This window comes from Anoplolepis gracilipes, chromosome 11 (assembly GCF_047496725.1).
Source record: "Anoplolepis gracilipes chromosome 11, ASM4749672v1, whole genome shotgun sequence".
NCBI classification, from domain to species: domain Eukaryota; kingdom Metazoa; phylum Arthropoda; class Insecta; order Hymenoptera; family Formicidae; genus Anoplolepis; species Anoplolepis gracilipes.
This window is the reverse complement of record NC_132980.1, coordinates 11390134-11409373: the sequence shown is the minus strand read 5'-3', so window position 1 is coordinate 11409373 and position 19240 is coordinate 11390134. Positions and strand designations below refer to the sequence as shown.

At 30.9% G+C, this 19240-nt stretch overlaps 5 protein-coding genes across 7 annotated transcripts; 3 read left to right on the top strand and 2 right to left on the bottom strand.

Annotated features, from left to right (window-relative positions):
- Positions 1-9: 9 nt before the first annotated feature.
- Positions 10-2864, top strand: LOC140671406 (tRNA pseudouridine(38/39) synthase). The gene is made up of 6 exons (XM_072902671.1): positions 10-309; positions 515-645; positions 714-1279; positions 1421-1712; positions 1796-1932; positions 2726-2864. The coding sequence occupies exons 1-6, from the start codon at positions 238-240 to the stop codon at positions 2797-2799; spliced, it is 1272 nt and encodes a 423-aa protein (XP_072758772.1). The 5' UTR covers positions 10-237; the 3' UTR covers positions 2800-2864.
- On the bottom strand, positions 2204-5376 carry LOC140671407 (protein phosphatase inhibitor 2). Its single transcript, XM_072902672.1, has 4 exons — positions 4705-5376; positions 3961-4131; positions 3767-3846; positions 2204-3688 (listed from the first exon to the last, which is right to left on the bottom strand). The coding sequence occupies exons 1-4, from the start codon at positions 4782-4784 to the stop codon at positions 3474-3476; spliced, it is 546 nt and encodes a 181-aa protein (XP_072758773.1). The 5' UTR covers positions 4785-5376; the 3' UTR covers positions 2204-3473.
- Positions 5377-7047: 1671 nt separating this feature from the next.
- Lkb1 (Lkb1/serine/threonine kinase 11) lies at positions 7048-10279 on the bottom strand. 2 transcript variants are annotated; one of them, XM_072902108.1, is made up of 6 exons: positions 9809-10279; positions 9526-9646; positions 8596-8781; positions 8237-8373; positions 7810-8153; positions 7048-7592 (listed from the first exon to the last, which is right to left on the bottom strand). In XM_072902108.1, exons 1-6 carry the CDS (start codon positions 10150-10152, stop codon positions 7429-7431), a joined length of 1296 nt encoding a protein of 431 aa, XP_072758209.1. In that variant the 5' UTR covers positions 10153-10279; the 3' UTR covers positions 7048-7428. The 2 variants fall into 2 exon arrangements, with proteins under 2 accessions (XP_072758209.1, XP_072758208.1); XM_072902107.1 differs by having other exon boundaries at positions 7054-7595; positions 9809-10276.
- A 109-nt stretch (positions 10280-10388) lies between these two features.
- Tsr1 (Tsr1 ribosome assembly factor) lies at positions 10389-14401 on the top strand. The gene is made up of 12 exons (XM_072902097.1): positions 10389-10695; positions 10821-11088; positions 11177-11423; positions 11590-11787; positions 11937-12179; positions 12339-12507; positions 12616-12816; positions 12891-13117; positions 13233-13496; positions 13605-13715; positions 13834-14041; positions 14151-14401. Exons 1-12 carry the CDS (start codon positions 10584-10586, stop codon positions 14306-14308), a joined length of 2406 nt encoding a protein of 801 aa, XP_072758198.1. The 5' UTR covers positions 10389-10583; the 3' UTR covers positions 14309-14401.
- A 1079-nt stretch (positions 14402-15480) lies between these two features.
- Positions 15481-19043, top strand: Nct (Nicastrin). Of its 2 annotated transcripts, XM_072902101.1 has the most exons (9): positions 15481-15573; positions 15656-15971; positions 16052-16150; positions 16267-16604; positions 16686-17073; positions 17180-17579; positions 17662-18110; positions 18190-18382; positions 18466-19043. In XM_072902101.1, the coding sequence occupies exons 2-9, from the start codon at positions 15911-15913 to the stop codon at positions 18482-18484; spliced, it is 1947 nt and encodes a 648-aa protein (XP_072758202.1). In that variant the 5' UTR covers positions 15481-15573; positions 15656-15910; the 3' UTR covers positions 18485-19043. The 2 variants fall into 2 exon arrangements, with proteins under 2 accessions (XP_072758202.1, XP_072758200.1); XM_072902099.1 differs by lacking the exon at positions 15481-15573 and having other exon boundaries at positions 15582-15971.
- Positions 19044-19240: the final 197 nt, after the last annotated feature.

The following is a 19240-nucleotide window of genomic DNA, read 5'->3' as shown; positions in this document are numbered from 1 at the left end:
GACAAATTTTTCGAGCGTGTTGATTGGCATCAGAATAGAACATTTTCAGAGATTCGAGAATTTTTTCTATCCTGCAGCCAATCAGCACGTTCGATTAAATTTCTCGTATGACAAATGTAATATCGGCCTAATAGCACCTGGACACCGGCTCCACAACACAAACATAACCTTTATATAGCGATCACGACACGAATTTGTTACAAAAATATTTCGATTTGTCATTAAAAAAATACAATTATGGCAAAAGTTGTAAAGCGTGCTAACATAAAGAAATGCACGAGAGAACAGTTGCAACAGTTTGACAAGTCGGTAGGTAATTGTAAATATATATAAAAAATATATACACACATGTATATATATATATATATATATATATATATATATATATTTTTTCTTTTTTTATATATATATTTCTGATTATAAATGCATGTGTGGTATATTATGTGTGTGAGTGTTTAACATACGTATATATTTATATAACGTTGTGATTTATATGGGCAATTTTGGTTTATAGGAATTAATCGATAAAATATTACAGTTAGAAGCTCACAATGAGCAACTCAAAGCATTAATCACAAAAACAGATTCTAAATCAGAAAAGAAAGATATACCCGATAGAGTAAGAAAATCATTTGATTTCTCACAGTAAGTGTATAGCTTTTCTATTATATTGCTTCTTTATTTAAATAATATCTTGTACATTTAATTCACAGATGTCCTAAGAGGCACATTCTTTTAAAATTTTATTATCTTGGTTGGGACTATCATGGTTTCACTGTACAAGAAGATAATAATGACACTATTGAGCATCATTTGTTCACAGCTTTGTTAAAAAGTTGTTGTATACAATCTCGCGAGAGTGCCAACTACCACCGATGTGGACGAACCGATAAAGGTGTTAGCTCATTTTCTCAAGTGATTTCATTAGACATTCGCAGTAGATTGAAACCAGAAAATCAAGATAATTTGTCAGAGGAATTGCCCTATTGTAAAATATTAAACAGATTATTACCAACAAATATAAGATGTATAGCATGGTGTCCAGTCTCGTCAAATTTTTCTGCAAGATTTGATTGCAAATATAGGACATATAAATATTTTTTTCCAAAAAGCAATTTAGATATAGATGCCATGGACAAATCTATTAAATATGCTATAGGAGATCATGACTTTCGTAACATTTGTAAAATGGATGTAGCCAATGGTGTAATTAACTTCAAGAGAACTGTAATTGATGCAAAAGTCTCTATGAGCAATCAAAATATGAAAAAAATTACAGGTAATTTTCAATTTGTTCACCAGCTTACTATCTCTATCTATATAAGTTATATTTTAATATATTGTATATATATGTATCTTAATATATATATTTATATACATATAAATTTTAATTTAAAAAAAATTTTTTTTTATTTTGAAGGCTATAATATGTGTGAATTAGAAATCACAAGTCAAGCCTTTCTCTGGCATCAAATACGTTGCTTAATGGGCATCCTGTTACTGGTTGGACAAAAAAAAGAAGAGCCTGAAATAATTTTAAAGCTTTTAAATATTGAAACTTGTCCACAGAAGCCGCAGTATAATATGGCTCATGAAGTACCATTAAATCTTTGGTATTGCGATTATGAAAATGTAGAATGGTTTATTGATAAAAATGAGTTAATAAATACTATCAAGACATTACAACAAGATTGGACTCTCAATACTATAAAGTATATTTATTGAAAAAAAAAATATTTATAATTGTACACATAATTAATTATATAATCAAGTTTTCCTCTTTTTTTAAATGCAGATCTACAATGATTAAAAATATGTTAACAAAGTTGGAAAATTTGGCCAATTGTGCAAGTACAGATTTTCAAAGTGATTGCCTCCTTCTTGGAGTACGATCAAAAGTGTATCAGCCACTAATGAAAAGAGAAATGTGTGGTTAGTATACAAAATCAATTTTGAATCAAAATTAATGAATATATAATGTATTGATAAAGCCGAGCCTTCTTTTCAATTTCATTCTTTTAAATGATCGATCCATTATTTGAAAATGTTTTATTATATTATTACTCATCTATAATATGAATTTTATGTTCTTATTTTTTTAACTTTTAGATGCTATACAAATACTATTCAAAATGTATATATATGCTTTATTTCATTATATAATACAGACATTTAAAATTTTGATAATCAGATATACTTAATCTTTTACTCTTTTTTTTTTTTTTTTTTATAATACTAAACATAATGTCACTGCATTTGGACGTATTCTATATTTGAAATTTTTTATATGCATTCTATCAATAGTACAACTTACTAAATTAAGCCTGTCCAAGTTTTGGCTCGTGAGCAAAACATTTTCCCCTTTATGCTGTTGAATAAGAATATCTTATATAAGATATAAAAAATACAAAAGAGAAAAGATAAACCTAAATCATTATACATATATGGACATATGTTGTTCGTTGTATCCGTGCGTTGCACTCATTGTCAATTAATTTGGAAAATTTTCTTAACAAAATAACGACGGCACAAATAATTGAGAAATATAAAGTGAAGAGAGTATAGGGAAAGCAATATATAAGAGTAAAGGGGAGCTTACATATATAGGCTCGAGTAAACTTGGACAGGCCTAGATTAAATAGTTCACTTAATTAATAATGTTACACAAATCGATAATTTCATTACATGTCTATGTGTATAATATATACTCCGTTTTCTTTTATAGAGAGTTTGGAAAATAAAATTAAGCATTATGAGAAAAAAAGAAGATTCGAGGTCACACATTCGAATGTTACATAGCATAAGCGCCTATGCTAATCACAGGACTTGTATTATACATGTATTCTAACATTTTTAAATACACATAAGTTTCTTACTGTCAAAATTATATATAGCATCCTAAATCTTCGCTATATAGGAGAGCGCTTTGTTCAGCCTTATTATTCGTCGAATTTTGATACAATGATCAAGAGAACCCCTTTGCAAATTTCTCCAAAGATAACAAGATTATTTTACAAGAGTATTGTTAAAACCAACTCTGTAAAGTGACGAAAGATAGGCCTGTAATAACATGCGAAACGACGAGCAAAGCTTTTACAAATCGCAATCTGTATAAATCTGAACGGTTATTAAACGCGACGAATTTTGTGCATAGTTTATTAATATTTTTGAGTTAAATAAGTAACTAAAAAATTTGATTCTATAATATTACTATTACTTTATCTGTAATCTTGAAAAAATCTAACAATAGATTATTCTATAAACATTTAGGTTTTTAAAATGTTTATTTACAGAAGGTGAAGCTGTTAAAGCTATATATACAGGATTGAAATGTCAGATTTAGCATGTATGGGCATTTAAATATATAATAAACATTTTAATCGCGATAGCGTTAAATAAAGTAGACATTGCTATGAAATTATAATCATGATGTGGGCAATTTAAAAATAAAATTACTAATCAATACTTTCCGTTTATTTTTTTTCACTTCTATCACAGGACGGCATGCATTTGAAGCGAGTGTCAAAATCACTTTCTTCTTCTGACGAATTTTCTTCATTATTTTTACCTTCGGCATCATCATCTTCTTCTTCTAATTCATCTTGCTCTAAAAGTCGTCTTGCCATTTGTACAGCATGCCATTCTCGATAGTGGCCTTTTCTCTTTGCTTCAAAAGCTCTTCTCCTTTCTAAAATTGAATATATACATTATATACAATATTATTACATTAATAGCAAAAGCATTTGTATCTAAGCGCACTCTTTACCTTTTTCTTCAGGAGTTTCTTCATCCTCCTCCTCTTCGCTAGATTCTTCAAAAATTTTGGGTTTGCTACTTCCAGCTAATCTAAATTTTCATAAACACATGATATCAGGTTTTATATTTTACCAACATGCAGTAAATCATATATTGCATATTACAAATTTAAATTACATAGTATATAATTATAATTGTACTTACTTTGCTGCAATAGTGCTAGCATCTAACTGATCAAATTCATGTTCGTTTTGGAGGCCTTCAAAATTGTATGGGGTTTTTGGTTCTTCAATCTTCATATGACCATAATCCTTATCAGCAGGATGAAGAGTAGCGATAATATTCATTTCGTCCCATGTTGTTTCTTTATTTGGTCTATGAATCAATGTAAAGTATTTAAAAAAAAAAAAAAAAAAAAAAATACAAATGAATGCTCTCTATTGTTTAAAAACTGAATCTATATCATGTCAATTAATATGACATGACATTAAGACTTTTATAAATATTCAAAATTTATTTTTCCAATTTTTCATCTCTTTTTAAATAATAGTAATAAAATATTTTAAATTTTCTTGATATACAAAAACTTTGCAAAAAAAAAATTGTTCGAGAATTTAAACAAATGCGTTATAATTTCACGATGATATTCACACACACGCATGTATACACTGTAAGAAATTAATATACTGATCGAATATATATATGTACATATATATATATATATATATATATATATATATCCGGAGAAAAATTTTTGCGAGTATATTTCTCTATTTCTGATTTTACTGAATTTACGAAATCCTTAGATGCGATTCTTATAAATACTGGATTATGCGTGCGTTTCGAGTGACGTAAACTGATTTTAATAAAGATGAGCCGGGGAATGCACGGGATGCACGCGTCTCTATTTTTCCAAATGTGCATCGGGATTTCAATTAACGCACTCACCTAGGCGCCTCTGGATTATCAAAACTGCTGGACGTCTTGAGAATTCCCTTAGAAGGCCGTTTTGACAGGTTCTCTGCCATTATAATCGGGCGTTACAATGACGGTCACTCAAGACAATGCGGCTGCATGTTTACTAATGAATCTCGCTCCGGCTGAATAACCTGCACTTGGGCGTCAATCACTCGTAGAACATACTCGTGCATTCCTCAGCATCGGAAGCGATCTCTACGACGAGTCTCTAAATCGCGGGATCGTCGTTCAGAGCCGTATCAAGCCAAATTGGCTGCCCTAATCAAGGCACATTTTCCACATTTTCCGACTTCAACGTATATGTATTTACATATAACCGTGTAACGCATATGTATCTTGAAAAATCAATCAATCACGCAATCTAATCTTAGAATATTATACCGGGAGGGGTATGTGAGCTGCTCTTCGCTCGATATCCAATATCATGAGAGACAGAAGATATCTCAAGTACAGAGTATGTACAATTTTTCATAATTTGCGCCCACGAAACACCGTGTATATAAACTTTTAATACATACTGCTTCTACACGAAATTAGAATTACCATTCTTCCAATATTAAATTAATAGGTATAAAAATGTCAATAATATTTTTCCTTTTGGATTTGAAATTTTCAACTCGAACGCATCGCATCTAGATATTCACGCGTCATGACTGTTGATATTCTATAAAGAATTGACAATATTATTATCGAGCAAAAGTGCGAAAAGTTATGTTACGTTTCATTAATTTTCTATTTTATTTCAATCAGTCAACTGTCAAATTCATTATAAATTACCGATTCGTATCTCAGAACCCTCGGAACCAATAGTCATACAATATATAAGTATCTAGACACGATTCGAAAAGTAAAATACATATCACCAAAAGTGAAGCATGCTTAAGCCCGTAAAAATTGAGATTAAAGATTGAAGATTAAAATTTGACCAATCAAGACAAAGCAATTTTAGTCCCTTTTATTCTGATTAGTCAAATTCCAATCTTTAATCTTCAATTTTTAATTCGTAGTGTGATACGGGCTTTAAGCCTTGTGTCTACAGTGCGAGTTCTAGTTTCGAGAAATATGTAGCCAATCAGCTTGCAGCTTTCGGAAAAGCGGCAATTTTATTGGCTACAACATTTCTCCGACCGCGTTCTATCATCATGGACATGGACACAAGACTTAAGGCACTGACGGAGATTGTAGGTCTGCTCGTTTTAGCTGAACTTGATGTTGTAATTGGTGAAAAACCTGCTAATGACAGATTCTTGAGATTATTTTGGAGACGATTTTTCCTCGACGAAAATGTCAAGAGGCACGAATAATTTCCGAGTTGTAAGCGATTAAGAAAAAGACGCTTTTCGCAAACTAAACGTTTTGGAGTTAAAAAAAATTACCGAAACTATACATTCTTTGGTTAATTTCAAATAGAGTTTACTCTAATAGAATTTTAATTTAAGATACTTAATTATAAAGATACATAATGACAAAAATAATTGGGAACTTGCAAAAAATGATTAGGTCCCTCGATATTTTCGCTGAGAAAAAATCGACCCCAAGTTATCTCCAAAATCTGCCGTTAACAGAGGTATTTCACCAATTGCAGGACACCCTGTATATATATTTTTTTCAGATAAAACATTTGTAAAACATGTAATACGAATTAATAACAGTAATGAGGTTAATTAAAAGTAAAAAAATTTAATGCAAAAAAGACGATACTATGACACGATCAAAAATAATGAATGACATAATAAATATAGCAACAAATTTTTTGCGTTTTTATTTTCACACTTTTAATTTTTATTTATTTATTTAGATTGTTTTCTTTATAGAATTTTATTAGAATAAAAGTTTAGTATAGAAATTTGTTAGATTAGAAATACTCGAGATTGCTCTCACTCTTCTATTTGCTCTTTCATCGCATGTAGATCTAGATATATACTATGATTAAACAACTATTAAGGAGTGAGAATAGATAACACACTTTGTTTCATGTCATTGCAATCTCTCTCACTTATTTTTTCACGTTGTCTTCATTTTCACTCTCACTCGCACAAGAGAGAACAAGAGTGTGTCTTTTTCTACATGCACAATCTATCCAAAGGCAATAATCAAATCTTAACTCACATAGCTTATTCTATTTTTTTAATTTTATCACCAGCTGTAGATAAGAATGCTTAATCTTTCATATAAATCTATGATCAATAATTACAAGTATAGATATAATTTTTATAAATATAAAACAAACTTTACAAACTATACAAATAAAATCAAAGAATTCAGCAAAATGTTAGAGCTGATGATAAATTGATTTTCGCGCAAATTGCGGTAACTGTACTCGTACAGGGTACAGGGAGATTTGATTGTAAATAAAATCATGCAAAAAATTTGACGATTAACAATTTTATTAATCGCATTATCCATATGGCACCAGAACGAAATTTGACTTTTAATTGGGCATTTCATAAGTCGAATGATTAATAAGGATATCGTTGAATTATTCGCGCTACACGATTTAATCTTAATATCACAAATGTTTACATCCGATGCTTTCGAATTGAATCAAAAGCGTTACATTCTTGTAGCTGGATATTACATACATCTTGTACGCTCAGCATTAATTGAGCTTTCAGTCGTCTCCACCATAGAGAAACTTTGTAACTGACATAGTCAGTGAAATACAAACGAAAGAATAGCGATATAATCAGCGAATCACGATGGCTTGCAGGATGGAAATCTCTTAATACTAATGCAAGAAATTGGTTTACGCCATCTCCGTTTGTTTTGACTGTTTGTGTTAGATTTAGTATTTACATGACTATTACATGTAGTTTTTCGATCCTCGCTAATACGATCCAGTTCTTGAAGTCTTCGTTCTTCTAAAACAATAAAAAAACAATTCTCGTTTTACTTTTTACTATTCTCACGTTACGTGAAAAGGAAGGATGTAATTTGACAAATATTGTAATAAGGATTCTTTTGATTACACATCACAATTCTGTATTATCACCATAATTTCAATATTATAGTTTAATAATTTCAATATATTATAATCAATTTAATGTATAATAAAAACAGTGTTAATATATTTACCATTTAACTGATGTTCCGTATAATATACGGGATTATCGTCAACTCCATAATGATATTCCATCAGATATGGTAAAACTGTCATACTATGACACCCGTTACTTTTAAGGGGAGGTATAGGTACTTCTTGCTGAATTTTAGGGTGCTCACATATGGTCCAAGCGTGTCTTTTAACTTGTTGTAATGTAAATCTTTTATCTGCTTCTTTTTGCAACATTCCCTCTATAAGAGATTTTAAAGGTTCCTCTATTTCTTTTGGTATAGTATATTCGCCTTTTCCAATGTTTTCATATAATTTATATATATTATCTCCCTCAAAAGGATATAAACCCGTTGTTATATTGTACCTATAAAATACAGATGCCATATTTTTTTTTTTTTCACATTATATATATATTATATTAACTAATGCTGTATAAATGCTACTTACAATGTAACTCCGCTACTCCATATATCTACTTTAAAACCTGAGAAACTTTCGCAGCCATTTGCAATTTCTGGTGGCTGAAACGCTGGAGATCCCTGACCTATCGTACATGTATCGTCTTTGGAAAACATGTCTAATGCCTAGCACAATGGAGATGCGTAATCACAAATAGGAATGAAACACAAATGATTGTGAAATATATGTTTGACATTTTTTTAAAATAGATATTGATTTTGTGTTCACAGATACTGTTTTCTTATTAGAAATTTCTGCTTTTTTTTTTTTTTTTTTTTTTAATTGGCTTTTATAATTGATAACTGCATATAAATTTGTAGTAATGAAATTATAGGTGGTGTTTGTACCTCTGCAACGCCAAAGTCACTAATCTTTAAGGTACCATCTAACGTTAATAACAAGTTTCCAGGTTTTATATCTTTGTGAACTATTCCTTTACTGTAAAGGTATTCTAAACCATCCAACAACTGACAGAAATAGTCATGTGCCTGCCAAAGGGGAAGCTTCTTGGTTGGTGCACTTTCTAACATATCCTGTAAAGGATCTAATAAATAAAAATCTAATTGTCGTTAATTCATGCAAACCATGTTACAGACATCAAAAGCAAAAAAATTTAATATAGCTTCATTATAATAGTTTCTCTCTTATCAGAGAAAAACTGTGTGCGCGCGCACCCACGCATACAACACACACATACATATGCACATTTATTTGATGTATATATATCACACAAATAATGTGAATTATAAAGTATAGTTATAAATTCTCAGTTTGTAATTTAATTAGCTTTTTGAAGCGGAATCGTAAAACTTATGATTAATTTGCCATTATTATTGTAAAATTATTACATAAACATAATGATTAATTTTTGTGTAATATTTATGTGATGTTTTAATATGCCAACTCATAGGCTTTCTTTATATTATGCAGTGATTAATAAATGCTGTGTGTGTCAAACATTCTTATTTCTATAATACATATATTATGTTGGAAACAATTGGAATGTCTCGATACTGAAGATTCAATACTGAAACTTGACATTAATATGAATAATATGTAAAAAAAATGATGTAAACTCAAAATAAATCAATAATCATTATAGTATAAATGTATTTATAATCTTTAATGCTAATTATAGCGAAACAAACAATTATGATGTCACAGAAATGTAAAATCACTATTGTCTGTATTTCTTGAAATTACTTGACATTTTGTAAATAATATTTGTGCGTATCTAATTTTTGAAATAATATAAGAAAACGTCTTATAAAATTTACCTGTAATCCACATACGCAAAATTCCATAACTAGATACATTTTCTCTTTCTCGTCACTATATAAAACATCTACGAGATTTATTACATTCTTGTGTCTTAATATTCTTAACAGTTTTATTTCCCTGTGAATAAGTATAACGAGATATTAACTAATAAGAAAAACAAGAAGAGAAAAATTATTGCAGTGGCCTATCAGTGTTTGCGTGTTTAGCAATAAAGTTTCTATAAAGATCTAACGCATATCAATGCGAGACTCGTAGAAAGACATACATTGCTGGGCATACCTTTGAACATTTTGTTCACCATTCGGTATCCTACGAAGTTTTCTTTTCTTTAGTATCTTGACTGCTCTTCGGCAGAGCGTTTGCGAATCCAATACTTCCTTTACTTTTCCATAACTACCTTCACCGAGAACGTCGCCCATGACATATTTACCGATAAATTTACACTTTTTCTTTTTCTCTTCATATATAATTTGAGCTGAATCAACTCTGTGAAAAAACATGTTAATCTCGTCCAAGTCATAATTGGGATCGTCATTGATCCATATGATTGGTTCCATGTCACGCAATAAATCATTTTCAATTTCTTCTTCATCAGGGTCACATATCGTTATTTTATTGTCCATTTTTTTTACTCCGTTAGAGTTTATAAACTATAAAGAGATCATGCGAGTATGATTTAACCTAAAATACAACCGGCACGACCATTGTTGTGAACACTGGTGGGATGACGTGAGAAGCGCGATTATCGTAGACTATAGAATTTATATAGATGCTCAGTGGCCAGGGAATTTTCTTCAGGCGCGTTTTCATGTAAATATATATTGATGGGTTTATCACTAAAAATCGCATCGTGTATCCTGACCTTTAGTTTTGACTGCACGTGGTTCTGATGTATTTTCTCTGATTTCTTCCACCGCGTAGCAATTCAAGTACTTATTGTTGGAAAACAAATCATTAGATGAATGTATTTTCATCAAAATTTAACCTAAGTGAATCGAATCAAACATTACGCTAAATATTTACAGACAAATTATTAATTATATTAATCAATAATATGAATGCAACGAAACAAGAAACGCATCGACCAGGTGCGTTTAAACAATCTAATAAGCAACACAAGACTGGAAGGCATCGTAGTAAAAGTGCTATCAATAACGAGCTTAAAGGTAAATTAAAAATTTATATAGCAAGAATATAATAATAACAGCTATAACTTATTTAATTAATCAGTGTAATGAGATTTTTTAAATGCAACAAATAATTACATATTGGGGTCTTTTTCTTTATGTAGGTAGACAGAATATCAAAGCGTCGTTGAAACATTTTTCGAGAAGTCTTCAGAGAGATGCTCGTAGAAACCAATTGTTGCAACTGAGGAAGAGGAAACGCGATGAAGTACTGGCACAAATGAGAAATCTTGGGTTTCTTTCTGCGCCTATCCTTATTTGTATTATACCCTTGCAAAGTGATGTAGATATTCAGAATGTCATGTCTGTTATAACCAGTATAGATGAAACTGCTAATATCGCTACCAGTCCATGTGGGATTACACATATAGGGTATGCTAAAAAATTGCATATTATTAAAAGCTAAATTGAAAACTTGACATTATATTTATATTAATCTTTTAAATATATGTTTATACAGTGTACCAAAGATGAAACAGCGCTTTTCAATCATTGTACCACCGATAGGAAATGTTGTAGCAACATTAGATGCAGCTAAAGCTGCTAATACAATACTCTTTATTACTTCTGTTGGGTGTCAAACAAGTGGTGATACGGAAAGAGAAATTATAGACGATTGGGGCATGAAGATTATTGTATCTTGTCTTGCTCAAGGTTTACCTACTACTATATTTGCAGTACACAATATTCAGAGACTTCACATTAAAGTAAGTTCTAAGATATTTGTATCTTTAGAAAAAGGGACAAAAACAATAGATAATAATCATTTTTATTTTTTACTTTTATTGTATTTTTTCAATTTTATACGGTATATATAAGAATATTATTATTTAACATATTGTTATTTAACATATGTGTCAAACAATATAATAGAAACGTCAAGAATATAAACAATCTGTGCAACGTGCTATTTCTAAATGGCTTCCTGATGAAAAAGTACTGGAGTTAGACACGATAAACGATTGCTTGAATATGTTACGTCGTGTTGGATCACAAAAACAAAGAAATGTATTTTACAAAAATATAAGGCCGTATCTTTTAGCCGAAGAAATATCCTTTGAATGTAATGAAGTATGTTGGATTCTCTTACATAATATTATATTTTAAATAATATGTTTATATATATATATATATATATATATATATATATATATATATATGTATACGTTTATAAGCAATAAGTAATTTAACAACTACAAAAAAATTCTCATCTAATCCAGGATTCGCTCGAGTTTGGAACTCTCTCAATTACTGGATATGTGCGAGGCAAAACACCACTTTCTGTTAATAATTTGGTTCATATACCAGGCTTTGGTGACTTTCAAATGTCATGCATCAAAGCACCAGATGATCCATATGAAATTATATACACTAACCGCAAGAAACGGCCTTTTGATGATGAGATGAAAGCAGAAGGAAAAAACAGAACAGTAATCTTATATACTGCAGATCCCGAGAAACAGGTAAAAAACAGTTTATGCTGTTAATAATATCACTAACAAATTACTGCAAATAGCAAACAATTATGTAATATGTCATAATTATTGCTCATTTACTTTTATATAATTTTAAATAACAATACCAGTGTATATCACATTTCAAATTTATCAAAAAATTTATAGGAAACTCTCGAAAGTGAAAATATTCCTGACCCAATGGACGCTGAACAAACATGGCCTACAAAGGAAGAATTGGCTGAAGCAGCAGCCAATAGAAAGAAAAAAATTGTAAAAGTAGTACCAAAAGGAACTTCTGAATATCAAGCTACATGGATACCGGATGAAGATGGAGGTATTGCACATTCTCTCTTCTTTTAAATCTTTATCTTTTTATTTCTTTTTAAATAAAAGAAAAAAATATCTTGATTTATTATTTTGGAATTTTTTTAATTTTTGTTAGAAAGTCTTGATGGATATTCAGAAGAATCAGAAGGTAATATGTCTGTGGAAGAAGCAAGATCTGAAGCAGACAGTAATGAAGATCTGGAAGATGATGAAGAATATGAAACTATTACGATATCAGAAGCGGCAGTGGATGAGGTACATTATGATCGTGATATCGATATGATTGAAGAAAAACAAGCTATGGAAAAGTTCAAAGGTAATATAATCGTATATGTATTCGTAATGTAATGTATTGTTTTCTTTGATAATAATTTAGTAAATAACATACAGAAGCAAAATTGGACGCACAATTCCCGGATGAAGTGGATACACCCCAAGATACATTAGCTAAAATCAGATTCCAGAAATATCGAGGACTCGAATCGTTTCGTACTAGTCCATGGGATCCAAAGGAAAATCTTCCCATCGATTATTCACGAATAATTGAGTTTGCAGATTATGATCGCAGACGAAAGCGTATTTATAAAGAATGCGAAGATGTTGAAGATGCTATACGGGTATATATGTGAACATTTTTTTTTGCTAGATATATATAAAATCTTTTATTAAATATATATATTTATTACATACTTGTTATCTTTATATAATATACATACATACACGTGATTTCAGCCCGGGAAATATGTAACACTTGATATCATTCGTGTTAGTAAAGAAATTTTTAAAACATTTGCTACGTTAGCGAATCAACCATTAATAGTAATTGGTCTACTTCCATATGAACACAAAATGTCTCTATTGAACGTTGTATTGAAACATTCGAATAATTACCCGCTACCGATCAAATCGAAGGAAAGATTGGTATTTCAGTGCGGATTTAGACGATTTACGACATGTCCAATATTCAGTCAACATACAAATGGCAAAAAGCATAAGGTGAGTCGAAACAATTTTTCTATTTACAATAATCGTTTTTATAACAAACAAAACATATAAATGCGCATAAGAATTTATAATTAATAATAATAAATATGTTTTGTTTAGTATGAAAGATACTTTCAGCCTGATAGTATTGTCGTAGCGAGTATGTATGCACCAGTTACTTTTTCACCGTGTCCAGTACTTTGTTATGTGGAAAATAAAAGTGGAGAGCTTGTATGTATTAATATATCTCTATTTTATATTAATATTATTAATATCATAATAAATTATACAAAAAACTAATAATTTATATTTTTATATTAAAAAAATCAAAGGATAATATTGATTTCAGGAATTAATTGCAACTGGAAATGTGTTATCTTGTAATCCTAATAGAATTGTTTTGAAACGAGTCGTCCTAAGTGGTCATCCGTATAAAGTAAACAAGAGATCGATAGTTGTACGTTTCATGTTTTTTAATCGCGAAGATATCGAATGGTTCAAGCCTATTCAATTAAGGACAAAATACGGACGTAGAGGTCATATAAAGGAATCTCTTGGTAATTTATCAATTTTACTTCTAAGCAATTAAACTTTTCTTCTATTTTGCTATATTTATATTTTTTTTGCCGACTTTCAGTATCTAATATGTTTATGATTTTGTCATAGGTACACATGGGCATATGAAGTGCATCTTCAATGGTCAGTTAAAATCCCAAGATACAATTTTAATGAATCTGTACAAACGAGTATTTCCAAAGTGGAATTATGAACCTTTATTATTAACACAATCATCTTATCAATCTGAAGCCATGCAGACAGAATAATCTTTATTCATAGAATTAAGATATATGTAACAAAATATACATATACATACATATATATATATAGTTAATAATAAAAATATATATTTACACTTATATTTCAAGTTTTATATTTAAGCATGAATGGTCCATTACCAAAAAGAGATGTTTCTTGCTTTCAGTAATCATAAAAAAAAAGAATTAATAAAATTTGACTAAAGGAAAAATGGAGACAAAGAGAAAGAGTTGCTTTAAATAAGTTATAAGATATATAATACTTTTTAATATTGTATTTTTTGTATAAGTTTATTTAATATAATTTATCAGAGATAAACTAAATATATCTTCATATGTGTAACTTTAAAATAAATATAAAACTATATTATGCATTTTTAATGCCTGCTATGTATGTTTGATAAATTTATTTATATCAAAAACTTGCGATGAAAGCATATTATTCACCCATACAATTTTTTGTGAGATTAATATATAAATAACCAGATACGCAGCATTTCTCTCCCTAATAATTTACTATACACAAGGTTGGTTGATTCAGTCAGATAGAAATATATGAATAGGATCACTTGTCACATCCAGGCTCATTACTGTCGCGAGTCACGTACGTACACGTGGTGCTCCCCCTCTCTTACTACTCAATAACATATATATGTATACATATAAAATATATATATTTTTTCTTTTTTTTAATATAAATTATTCTTAAAATAATTTTAATAATTTCTGCAATAATACATATACCATATAAGTATCTCGCCAGTGGTAATATATAAAAAATTAATATATAAGATATATATTAATAATATATATAAATATATTAATATATATTAATAAAAAGGCCTATAATATTATATATTTCCGTACTTTTCAGATCTACAATTATGACTCTATAGGCGAGCTATTTTTTAATTCATCAATTGATCAATCACATGATGCGCAAGTGCAGCACGTGTTGTATTTACGCATCATGCGATTCATCAGTCGCGATGAATTAAAAAACTCGCCCTATTTTACCATGGCATCGAAAAGGTGAATGAGACAAATCTAGTCATGTAATTCCATCGACTCTAAAATAAATCTAGTTGGCGCTAACGTACTACAAAGAAAACGAGTCGTATGAAAAATGACAGCGACCTCTCTCATATGCTTCTCTCTGATTCAGTGGAACCTTCAAGTCGCTATGAATGGCTGAGATCAATCCCACGTGGTCAAACAGGATGCTTCCAAAAAAATCGCGTCATGTGTTGCAGGCTTAATATCAGTTTTCCAAGGTTTGACAGAAAAATTTTTTTATCTACGATTTGTGTTTGAAGTTTCCGCAAAATTCGTATCATATTATTTTTATCGTTACAGCGTGGTACCAATATCTTACAGTGGATGGGAGTAAGGGAGAAGAGATTTCTTGTGCAAAGTGTAAGAAGCAAAACGCAAGGAGCTTCGATCCGTTCAATCGAACCGTTTTCAATTCTAGCCGATGCGAACCTTATCATGACTCACACGACGTATTGTTGTTAAAATTGTTTCTGTATTCTACATTCGAGATGTATCGTAAGGACAGCAGATAATATTTGAAAATTATAGCCGATCGCAAATCTTGCTTAGACAATAATGGCAAAAATGGCGATGGAAATGTGGAAGTATATTTTAGCACTTATCATTGTAAATTCAGGTGAATATAAATTTATATTTCGTACAGGATTTATTCACTTTATTATTAAAAGTAATCACTAATTACAAATTAATTTACAGTGGCCACCGAGAGGATAAAGGACATGATTTACATGCCTTTAGAGGGTGTAGCTGCTTGTTTCCGAAGACACAATGGCACGCATCAATTTGGATGCTCTTGTAAGATTGATATTCATCTTCTTTCACGTTCTTTCTTTATTTTTTAATCTGTTCCTTTAATATAAGTTATTTTATGCTCGCTTTGTAAATAATGATAATATTTCATTTATTTACAGCCAGTAGATCAGGAAGTGTAGGCGTCGTGCATCTAATCGAGATAGATGACGATATTACTTGGATAGAAAGAAACGCCACTGCTGGTCCATATACCGTAGTCCTTCCATTTGACATGTTTACTAGAAATAGACTTATAAGACTTCGAAATACGAATAATATAAATGGAGTACTATTAGCGAGAAACACTAGTCGTGAACGTCCGTCAAAGTATACACCTGAAGACAAGTGTCCGAATCGATATTCTGGTTATAAAAAATGTAACAACGCGAAACCATGGAATCCTTTTGGATCTGCGTTGCTCATGGAAGACTGGCCATTTCCCATGTTTTATACGGAGGTTAAATTCATGTCTATAAAATTGTCAGTACAATTTGATATGCTTGTAAGACTAGTTTAATAAACGTTATGTTTATTTCAGAATCAAACAGCGTTGGAGGCCATAAAATCTTGTTTCCAGACACATAACGCTCATGATCTTGAAACACAGTATCAGAGATCTCTTTGCGCCATAGAAATGAAATCGTTCATGTATGCTGCTGTTAACTCGGAATCGTGTATAAAACGTACCGATTTTAAGATGAATTTTAATCCGACGCAATTTTGCGATCCACTCGGAGACAGAAACATACATTGGCCTTTAGCGCCTCTCGATCAAAATAATAATACGGTAATAATGGTAACGGCACGATTAGACGCATCATCGTTATTCGATGGTATATCACCTGGTGCGGGTAATGTCGTTACAGGACTCGTGACACTGCTCGCTACTGCATACTATTTGAATAACTTAAACGCCACTGTTGATAGTACGTATCAATATTTCTTTTATTGTTAAAAAGACTTAAACTTTAATACACACATATAATATATGTATATATATTTATTCCTATTATTTATTATTATTATGTCTAGAGACAAATGTCATATTCTCATTGCTGAATGGAGAGGCATTCGATTACATAGGATCTAGTCGTATGGTATACGATTTGAAACAGAACAATTTTAATGCTCTTGGTGGAATCAACTTAAACATCGATGATATCAAGAGCGTGATTGAGTTTGGTCAGTTGGGTAGAGGAGAAATATTTCTTCACACTAATGGTAAAGATGGTACGATAAATCGTTTGCAGAAGGCATTGAAGGTATCGAACAGTAATGTTCTAAACGATAGCGTACCGCCTACGTCCGTGCAAAGTTTTTTGGAAGCAAAACCGAATCTAACGACCGTTGTTATAAGCAATCATGGGTTGGAGTTTGAGAATCGATATTATAATGGTATCTTAGACGATGCGGAAAGTCTAGATTTTAATAGGTACTAGTACAGTTCTTGAGATTTTAATATACATTTCATCTATTTCGCACTATTGAAATTCTCATCATATATCATGTTTTAGAAACGATACTAACGCGCTTGCATCAGATTTAGCGAAAATTGCTGTTCAGGTCGCTAACGAACTTTACTGGATGGTGACAGGTGAGCAGGAACCGCAACCCGCTTATCTACCGATATCTTTAGAAGATCTAATTGCGAAAATGCTATATTGTTATTTGGAGAGCGCCAAGTGTACTCTGTTTCGTGCGTCTTCGGCACCCAGTGTTCGGCACCAATTGATTAATCAGGTCTTGCCATTGTACGTCGGTGTGCACAGGGCGCCTAATCTCGCGACAAGTTTAACGGGCCAGCTTTTGGCTTTTCTAACTGGCGAGAAACTCTATGATATGAATGAAACAATGTGCCACGAGAATCGCCTCGCTTGGATGGGCGGAACCAACTTTTCAGGATTATGTATAAATTCGACCGTCAATTACAGCGCAGCTGTAAGTCCTGCGTTCATCATCGATGGTAGGTTACTGATACTCCCAATGATATATCCATGGATATATCCATTGACGAGCCTTTCTAATGGTGTATTCTGCTGTAGGATACGACATGAAATCGGGAGTTTATTCAACTTGGACAGAGTCTATATGGCAAACGTTGAGTGTTAGAATGTTTCTCAAACCATCAGCAGCGACAGAACGTTTCAGTATGATTCTAGGTAGCTTAATCGCCGGTACCTCGTTTGTATTAGTGTGGTTTATCAATAATCGAGCTGATGTTTTGTTTAATTCAAGGTTAATATTTTATATATTTAAGCAGATTTAAAGGCTATATGTATAATCTCGATATATTACACCGATGACATTCTCTGTTTCAGGAGAACCGTTGATTGCTAGGGATACGCTGCGGACCACATATCAATGACCAGGTTAGATAATTATCGTCGAGATCCTGATGCTCCAATAACTAACCTTTGACCTCATGTGTGGTGCGCCCTCGGACGATTTTTTTCTAATTCGAATACTTACAAATATGTTACACTATCATCTCATTATCATTATGATTACTTTTGTTATTTATCATCGCCTTTCACATATCCATTGCGTTTAATCGAAGGAAAAATTATCAATTGAAGCGTCCTTAATATTTCCGACATGTAAATTATCTTTTCTCTTCTATTTTTTCCTGTATGATATAATTCCATCTGTATTGTAAATTCAATGTGTTTAAATGATGTATGTACCAGAAAAAAACACGAAACGATCGAGACGAAAGGCTCGATATTTTCAACAGCTTTGTATTTGTGTGTGTATATATATATATATATATATATATACACACATACTATATACAGATATATATTTATTAAATCACTCCACTAATAATTTTAAAAACTCCTATTTTTTTCACTGCAGTAATATTGACTTTTATTAATGTAAAAAGCGAAAAATTGTATAAAATTAGTTTTTTTAGCGAATACATCAAAATAAATTAATCATCAATTATATTCAATAATATAGACTGATAAAATACCGAAAATCCTCTTTTTTGTTATTTTGCATTAATAAACATACAAATGTAATTCATCTGTCTTACATTTCCAGCAAAAGTAAAATTTAAAGTTCAGTTAGTTATTAAAAAATTCGATTCGA

Excerpts from the sequence above, each read along its gene's own strand:
- Tsr1 (XM_072902097.1), top strand. The coding sequence starts at position 10,584 with ATGAATGCAACGAAACAAGAAACGCATCGACCAGGTGCGTTTAAACAA. Across the intron at positions 12,508-12,615 it reads GATACCGGATGAAGATGGAG|AAAGTCTTGATGGATATTCA; the intron begins GTATTGCACATT and ends AATTTTTGTTAG. Across the intron at positions 13,716-13,833 it reads AAAATAAAAGTGGAGAGCTT|GAATTAATTGCAACTGGAAA; the intron begins GTATGTATTAAT and ends TATTGATTTCAG.
- LOC140671406 (XM_072902671.1), top strand. The coding sequence starts at position 238 with ATGGCAAAAGTTGTAAAGCGTGCTAACATAAAGAAATGCACGAGAGAA. Across the intron at positions 310-514 it reads TGCAACAGTTTGACAAGTCG|GAATTAATCGATAAAATATT; the intron begins GTAGGTAATTGT and ends TTTGGTTTATAG. Across the intron at positions 1,713-1,795 it reads TGGACTCTCAATACTATAAA|ATCTACAATGATTAAAAATA; the intron begins GTATATTTATTG and ends TTTTAAATGCAG.
- Nct (XM_072902101.1), top strand. The coding sequence starts at position 15,911 with ATGGCAAAAATGGCGATGGAAATGTGGAAGTATATTTTAGCACTTATC. Across the intron at positions 15,972-16,051 it reads ACTTATCATTGTAAATTCAG|TGGCCACCGAGAGGATAAAG; the intron begins GTGAATATAAAT and ends ATTAATTTACAG. Across the intron at positions 17,580-17,661 it reads GAAAGTCTAGATTTTAATAG|AAACGATACTAACGCGCTTG; the intron begins GTACTAGTACAG and ends ATCATGTTTTAG.
- Lkb1 (XM_072902107.1), bottom strand. The coding sequence starts at position 10,152 with ATGGACAATAAAATAACGATATGTGACCCTGATGAAGAAGAAATTGAA. Across the intron at positions 8,154-8,236 it reads TGGAGTAGCGGAGTTACATT|GTACAATATAACAACGGGTT; the intron begins GTAAGTAGCATT and ends TGTATTTTATAG. Across the intron at positions 7,596-7,809 it reads TACGGAACATCAGTTAAATG|AAGAACGAAGACTTCAAGAA; the intron begins GTAAATATATTA and ends TTATTGTTTTAG.
- LOC140671407 (XM_072902672.1), bottom strand. The coding sequence starts at position 4,784 with ATGGCAGAGAACCTGTCAAAACGGCCTTCTAAGGGAATTCTCAAGACG. Across the intron at positions 3,847-3,960 it reads GCTAGCACTATTGCAGCAAA|ATTAGCTGGAAGTAGCAAAC; the intron begins GTAAGTACAATT and ends ATGAAAATTTAG. Across the intron at positions 3,689-3,766 it reads AGAAACTCCTGAAGAAAAAG|AAAGGAGAAGAGCTTTTGAA; the intron begins GTAAAGAGTGCG and ends ATTCAATTTTAG.